Genomic DNA, 7,500 nt, shown 5'->3' with positions numbered 1-7,500 from the left:
CGCGCACACGTTCTGGAGATTATCACGTGAAACAAAACAATATCCAATCAGAAAGCGAGCTGATGGAAGACAGACACGGTCATTCTCACACACACACACACACACACACACACTTGCAGGAAGCTGAGTGTTAAGATTTAATATTCATAAGTGTAAATTTGGAGGAAACAAGCCTTTGTTTTTCATTTTAAGAGCAGACATTTTACAATACCTAAACACAATATTGGGTTTGAAAAATAAGAAAGCTGCAAAGTGCATTTCAATCTGTAAACATTTTAAATTTTTTGTTTAACTTTTAAGTTTGTCACTGTTTATGTATATGTCTTTTTATGTTTGTTTATCGGCTTTACTCTTTGTACCCCCCTGACTGTAATTGTAATTCTTAAAATCAATTAAAAAAAAGATTAAAAAAAGAGGGATTATAACTTTTTCTAAAGAGACAATAAATCCAATAAAGAATAAATAAAGACAATAAAGAATGAATATATTTCTGTATAAAAGGTTATATATGGGCTAATGGTGGGTACAATGGGGTTTTTTTCACTTGAATTTTATGTGAAAATCATTCCAAACACTAACGCAATTTCTTCCTGCATATCGTCCGCCATGCTTATTCTGAAGTCTCGCGTCATTTTGCGAGAATTCCTGTGTTCACAGTTGAGACTCTGGTTGAAAATCTGTTCGTGTGTGGTGTGCTGTCTTTGTCTTATCATGGCACACCACACACTATAGGAGCAAAATGCTTAAATCTAGGATTTTTTGTCCTCATGTTTGTGGTCTATCACATTTTGAAAATCTTATAAGATGTAAAAAATCTTTTGGTGTGTACCCAGCATAACCCAAGAAATGATCTCAGTAAGAGATACAGCTTCATTGAGCTCTCTGTGAATAATGTTTGCAGCTGCTTTTGATAAAACCGGATATGTCAGTTTTAACTTTTGAAATGGTCATTATTGAGTTATAGTGTCATAATCTTGTGTATCTGTTTCACAGACCTTGATGAATCAGAATCAACACATCTTTGAACTTTAATAAAAAGCTTTATTAACACATTGTTAACAGATAAACAGGAGCATGAAGATAACGCGATCATCGCAGGCCCTTGCGCTTCATCAGCTTCTTCTTCTTGAGCTCGCTGAGCTTCTTCTTCTTCTTCTGGCCCTGGGGTTCGGGGGCCTCCAGCTGGATCTGAGCCGGTTTGGGGTCCGCTGGCGTCAGGAATACGTCGTCCGTCACGTCCTGCTGCATCACTTCCTGTTCCTCTGAGCGCTTCTCCTTGCGGATCTCCTTCACCATCTGCCTCTCCTTCTGCCTGTGGGCCGTGGCCAGCCGGATCATCCGCCGGTGCTGCACACACACACACACACACAAACACACACACACAAACACAAACACAAATACAAACACACACACACAAACACACACACACACACAAACACACACACACACAAACACACACACACAAACACACACACACAAACACACAAACAAACACAAACACACACACAATACAGTATTATTCATATAGTACATTTAAAAACAACTGGTGTTGACCAACGTGTTTTACAAAAGCCAAGGAAACAAACAATAATATAGAATACACAAAACAGTAAAGCAAAATAAAGAACAATAAAACACAACCTATGAACTAAGGTAAAATATTAAAATAATGATAATCAAGAAATGATGAAAGCAATTGAAAAAAATATACGTTTTCAAGGTGGATTTAAAAATGGAGAAAGTTTGTGTGGATCTGATGTAAGCCGGTAGGCTATTCCATAACTCAGGGCCGACTTCAGTGTGAGGAGGAGGAAGAGGAGGAGTGAGGAAGAGGAGAGAAGAGGAGGAGGAGTGAGGAAGAGGAGGAGGAGTGAGGAAAAAGAGAAAGGAGGAGGAGAGGGGAGGAGGACAGAAGAAGAGGAGGAGAGAAGAGGAGGAGTGAGGAAGAGGACAGAGGAGAGAAGAGGAGGAGTGAGGAAAAAGAGAAAGGAGGAGGAGAGGGGAGGAGGACAGAAGAAGAGGAGGAGAGAAGAGGAGGAGTGAGGAAGAGGAGAGAGGAGAGAAGAGGAGGAGTGAGGAAGAGGACAGAGGAGAGAAGAGGAGGAGTGAGGAAAAAGAGAAAGGAGGAGGAGAGGGGAGGAGGACAGAAGAAGAGGAGGAGAGAAGAGGAGGAGTGAGGAAGAGGAGAGAGGAGAGAAGAGGAGGAGTGAGGAAGAGGAGAGAGGAGTGAGAGGAGGAGTGAGGAAGAGGAGGAGGAGTGAGGAAAAGGAGGAGGAGAGAGGAGGAGGACAGAAGAAGAGGAGGAGTGAGGAAGAGGAGAGAGGAGGAGGAGAGAGGAATAGGGTGAGGAAGAGTGAGAGGAGAGAGGAGGAGGAGTGAGGAAGAGGAGGAGGAGTGAGGAAAAGGAGGAGGAGAGAGGAGGACAGAAGAAGAGGAGGAGGAGAGAGGAGTGAGGAGGAGGAGAGAGGAATAGGGTGAGGAAGAGGAGGAGTGAAGAGGAGGAGGAGTGAGGTAGAGGAGAGGAGGAGTGAGGAGGAGGAGTGATGATGATAAAGAGCTCTTACAGTATTGGGGAGTGGTAATGAGGAAGAGGAGGAGTGAGGAGGAGAGAGGAAGAGGAGGAGTGAGGAAGATGAGGAGGAGTGATGATGATAAAGAGCTCTTACAATATTGGGGGGCTGGTAGTGAGGAAGAGGAGAGAGGAGGAGTGAGGAAGAGGAGGAGAGAGGAGGAGGAGAGAGGAATAGGGTGAGGAGGAGGAGAGAGGAATAGGGTGAGAAAGAGGAGTGAGGAGGAGGAGGAGGGAGGAGAAGAGAGAGGAGGAGGAGTGAGGTAGAAGAGGAGAGAGGAGGAGGAGTGAGGAGGAGGACTGAGGAGGAGGACTGAGGAAGAGGAGGAGGAGTGAGGAAGAGGAGGAGAGAGGAGGAGGAGAGAGGAATAGGGTGAGGAGGAGGAGAGAGGAATAGGGTGAGAAAGAGGAGTGAGGAGGAGGAGGGAGGAGGAGAGAGAGGTAGAAGAGGAGGAGGAGGAGTGAGGAGGACGACTGAGGAAGAGGAGGAGGAGTGAGGTAGAAGAGGAGAGAGGAGGAGTGAGGAAGAGGAGGAGAGAGGAGGAGTGATGATGATAAAGAGTTCTTACAGTATTGGGGCTGGTAATGAGGGAGAGGAGAAGGAGTGAAAAAGAGGAGGAGTGAGGAAGAGGAGGAGTGAGGAAGAGCTCTTACTGTATTGGGGGGCTGGTAGTGAGGGTTCTCGTAGAGTGTTGGTCCACCGAAGCTCCCCTGGAAGATCTTGATGAGGTTCAGGACGAAACGAGGGCCGATCTCCACCAGAGACGCGTCTTCCTCAATGATCTGTGGAGAGAGAGAGTTCACACACACAGCTGAGGGTGAGTGTGTGTGTGTGTGTGTGTGTGATGAACACCTGATAGTTCCTGAACCACACTCTCTGTGTGTGTGTGTGTGTGTGTGTGTGTGTGTGAGTGAGAGATGCACACCTGGTAGTTCCTGAACCACACTCTGTGGTCTGCGATGGTGAAGGTGAGCACGTGGTCCACGAACGGCTGACTCTTCGGGTGATACTGAGGCGTGGAGAAGATCTGACAACACCAGAACACAGTTCAGAACTACAGTAGTACAGTACAGTACTCTTATGAAGAGACGGAACATTAATAATCCTGCACTCGGACAAACATCAACACAAGAAACATAAATGGACATTAATGTTGAGGTAAACCTGAGTGAAGAGTTCCTTCAGCAGAGCGTAGTGCGGCTCCGTGTCGAACTTCTGTGAAGAAGCAGGACAATATATATATTCAGTATATAAATAATATCATCACCATCATCACCACCACCACCACCACCACCACCACCATCATCATCATCATCAGCAACCAGTTTCACTGGTCAAGGTTCCAGTGGCGGGTAGGGTTAGGGTCAGTGTGTGGTGTAGGCAGTGATTGACAGGACCAATCTAATCTTTAGAATTAGGCGGGATCTCCGCTGAACCGGTTCGGGAAATAAAACGCGTCTCTTGACCAAAAATTAAAATGTATGGTTTTTGCATTCGACGAATATTCAAAATTCGATTATTTTTTTTGCCAGCCCTAGTGTGTGTGTGTGTGTGTGTGTGTGTGTATAGTGTGTGTATGTGTATAGTGTGTGTGTGTGTGTGTGTGTGTGTATGTATGTATAGTGTGTGTGTGTGTGTGTGTGTGTGTGTGTGTGTGTGTGTGAGTTTGTTTTCATGACAACTGAGGACATTTTTATGATAACACACCTGCAAATGAGGACACTCGGGAAAATAGGTGATATATGAGGACATTTTGGGGGTCCTCATTTTTCAAATGGCTTTAAAAACATACTAAGCAGTGTTTTTTTTTATGTAAAAATGCAGAATGTTTCCTGTGATGGGCAGGTTTAGGGATAGGGGCAGTGTAGGGGGATAGAATATACAGTTTGTACAGTATAAAAACCATTACGCCTATGGAATGTCCTCACAAATCACATAAACATGGCTGTGTGTGTGTGTGTGTGTGTGTGTGTGTGTTCCACTCACCGGGTCGAAGGACAGCAGAGGCCTGGAGCCCTTCAGGCAGTTTCCGGTCATCTTCAGCTCAGCCAGAGTGTGAACTATAAACACAGTTAATATACGCTCTCATGATCGTTCGTTAAAACAAGTGTTACTGGACTGGAAACATGTGGTGACTTCATAAACATGAGCTCATGATGGCGTCAGCCAATCGCAACAGGGCTCATTTACATAAAGGTATAGTTATAAAGAGAAACAATCCATCAATATGATTATATGCAAATGCATTTAAACTCTACCGTTTTGAACCAGAAACTTGGCCGAGGGTCCGTTAGGAACATTAGAGATCCTGAAACAGAACAACAGAGGATGTGAACACACACACTCACACACTCTCACACACACTCTCTCACACACTCTCACACACAACATGTTTTCTCACCACATGTAAAGATCCTGTTTTTTCTTGGCTTCAAAGAAGATGCACTTGTTGCAGTTTTTGATTTCACACACCTGAAACACAAGAGCTGAGAATCACACCTGTGTGTGTGTGTGTGTGTGTGTGTGTGTGGAAGCGAATGAAGTACCTCGTTGACCACGAACAGTTTGTCTTTTCTGTCCATTTTGGTGTCTGGAAGAAAACAAACAGAGTGAGATTTCATGTTCTAATGTTCCAGTCAGTGCTGGTTTATGTGTGCAGCTGGTCTGAGGCGGTTTAACTGGGTTAAAGCTGGTCTGAGGCGGTTTAACTGGGTTAAAGCTGGTCTGAGGGTTAAAGCCGGTCTGAGGAGGTTTAACTGGGTTAAAGCCGGTCTGAGGAGGTTTAACTGGGTTAAAGCTGGTCTGAGGCGGTTTAACTGGGTTAAAGCTGGTCTGAGGCGGTTTAACTGGGTTAAAGCTGGTCTGAAGTGGTTTAACTGGGTTAAAGCTGGTCTGAAGTGGTTTAACTGGGTTAAAGCTGGTCTGAGGCGGTTTAACTGGGTTAAAGCTGGTCTGAAGTGGTTTAACTGGGTTAAAGCTGGTCTGAGGCGGTTTAACTGGGTTAAAGCTGGTCTGAGGGTTAAAGCCGGTCTGAGGAGGTTTAACTGGGTTAAAGCCGGTCTGAGGAGGTTTAACTGGGTTAAAGCTGGTCTGAGGCGGTTTAACTGGGTTAAAGCTGGTCTGAGGTGGTTTAACTGGGTTAAAGCTGGTCTGAAGTGGTTTAACTGGGTTAAAGCTGGTCTGAGGGTTAAAGCCGGTCTGAGGAGGTTTAACTGGGTTAAAGCCGGTCTGAGGCGGTTTAACTGGGTTAAAGCTGGTCTGAGGCGGTTTAACTGGGTTAAAGCTGGTCTGAGGCGGTTTAACTGGGTTAAAGCTGGTCTGAGGGTTAAAGCCGGTCTGAGGAGGTTTAACTGGGTTAAAGCCGGTCTGAGGTGGTTTAACTGGGTTAAAGCTGGTCTGAGGAGGTTTAACTGGGTTAAAGCCGGTCTGAGGGTTAAAGCCGGTCTGAGGAGGTTTAACTGGGTTAAAGCCGGTCTGAGGAGGTTTAACTGGGTTAAAGCCGGTCTGAGGAGGTTTAACTGGGTTAAAGCCGGTCTGAGGAGGTTTAACTGGGTTAAAGCCGGTCTGAGGTGGTTTAACTGGGTTAAAGCCGGTCTGAGGTGGTTTAACTGGGTTAAAGCTGGTCTGAAGTGGTTTAACTGGGTTAAAGCCGGTCTGAGGGTTAAAGCCGGTCTGAGGAGGTTTAACTGGGTTAAAGCCGGTCTGAGGAGGTTTAACTGGGTTAAAGCCGGTCTGAGGTGGTTTAACTGGGTTAAAGCCGGTCTGAGGAGGTTTAACTGGGTTAAAGCTGGTCTGAGGAGGTTTAACTGGGTTAAAGCCGGTCTGGGGAGGTTTAACTGGGTTAAAGCCGGTCTGGGGAGGTTTAACTGGGTTAAAGCCGGTCTGAGGTGGTTTAACTGGGTTAAAGCTGGTCTGAGGAGGGTTAAAGGGGTTAAAGCTGGTCTGAGGCGGTTTAACTGGGTAAAAGCTGGTCTGAGGAGGGTTAAAGGGGTTAAAGCTGGTCTGAGGTGGTTTTACCGGCTTTGCTGTGCGGCATCATGGTCTTCAGGTCCTGCATCAGGTGTCTCGTCCTGAAGCTGATCCCGCGAGAGGAAAACACCAACACTCGCTCTTTGTTTGTCCATTTTCCCTGAAGAACCAACATTCAGATAAAAACACCAGATTATATCTAAAGGATTATACCTATATACCAGATTATATCTACAACACACACACACACACACACACATAGAACACACACGTAAATGAAAGACTAACTGTACACATTCACATCTGTTTCTAGTGTTTACAGTCAGCCTTATCTTCCATGTTTCATTTACAGTCAGTCTTACACTACATAAACACTACAGTTTACACACACACACACACACACACACACACACACACACACACACATACACATACATATAAATATGTATATACACGTGCAGTGATGATGTCATATGAATGTGTTTCTCACCGCGCTAACGGGCGGCGGGACGCTGATGATGTTCTCGCGAGAGTTCGGACTCGCTTCTTCTTTATCTAGTGTAAAGGACACGGTCTTCGTCTTTCTCTCGGATTGTGGTGTTTTGTTGCTGTTTAATTTCGCTCGTTTAGCCTTGATCTGCGCCGATCTCTCCGCTGCACGCTTCCCTCCGCGCGCCGCCATCTTTCTCACACACGTCAGCGGAAGCGGAAGTGACTGATCACACTGGACAAATAACACACAATGAACTCGGAGTTGAATGAAGACACAGGAGAAATGAACGAGGATGATGATGATGATGAAGAAGAAGAGGAGGAACCGAAAGAGAAAGATGATGATGATGATGATGATGATGATGATGAAGGGTTTTCAGTGCTGTCAGATCTGCCGGTTGAGATGAGCGAGAGACGCCCGACCTGCCGCAGATGCTGGTGAGAGAGACACACACACACACACACACAC

General features: G+C 45.6%; 2 protein-coding genes across 2 annotated transcripts in view; one reads left to right on the top strand and one right to left on the bottom strand.

The window, feature by feature from the left end:
• Positions 1-1,020: 1,020 nt before the first annotated feature.
• bxdc2 (brix domain containing 2) lies at positions 1,021-7,221 on the bottom strand (the record flags this gene model as incomplete). The annotated part of the gene is made up of 10 exons (XM_084137097.1): positions 1,021-1,347; positions 3,224-3,352; positions 3,496-3,597; positions 3,735-3,785; positions 4,557-4,630; positions 4,829-4,878; positions 4,972-5,042; positions 5,117-5,160; positions 6,588-6,699; positions 7,030-7,221. 10 exons carry the CDS (start codon positions 7,219-7,221, stop codon positions 1,090-1,092), a joined length of 1,083 nt encoding a protein of 360 aa, XP_083993223.1. The 3' UTR covers positions 1,021-1,089.
• Positions 7,222-7,281: 60 nt separating this feature from the next.
• dtwd2 (DTW domain containing 2) overlaps positions 7,282-7,500 on the top strand; it is a gene marked incomplete at its 5' end in the record, with an annotated part of 8,361 nt that continues 8,142 nt past the window's right edge. Inside the window, one exon of the mRNA XM_084137098.1 lies at positions 7,282-7,469. Coding sequence (XP_083993224.1) covers positions 7,282-7,469 — 188 coding nt within the window. The remainder of the gene's footprint in view (positions 7,470-7,500) is intronic.

The sequence above is a fragment of the Abramis brama genome (genome assembly GCF_963993115.1).
Source record: "Abramis brama genome assembly, chromosome: 15".
NCBI lineage: Eukaryota > Metazoa > Chordata > Actinopteri > Cypriniformes > Leuciscidae > Abramis > Abramis brama.
The sequence above is the reverse complement of the archived record's forward strand: the minus strand, read 5'-3'. Positions and strand labels throughout refer to the sequence as shown.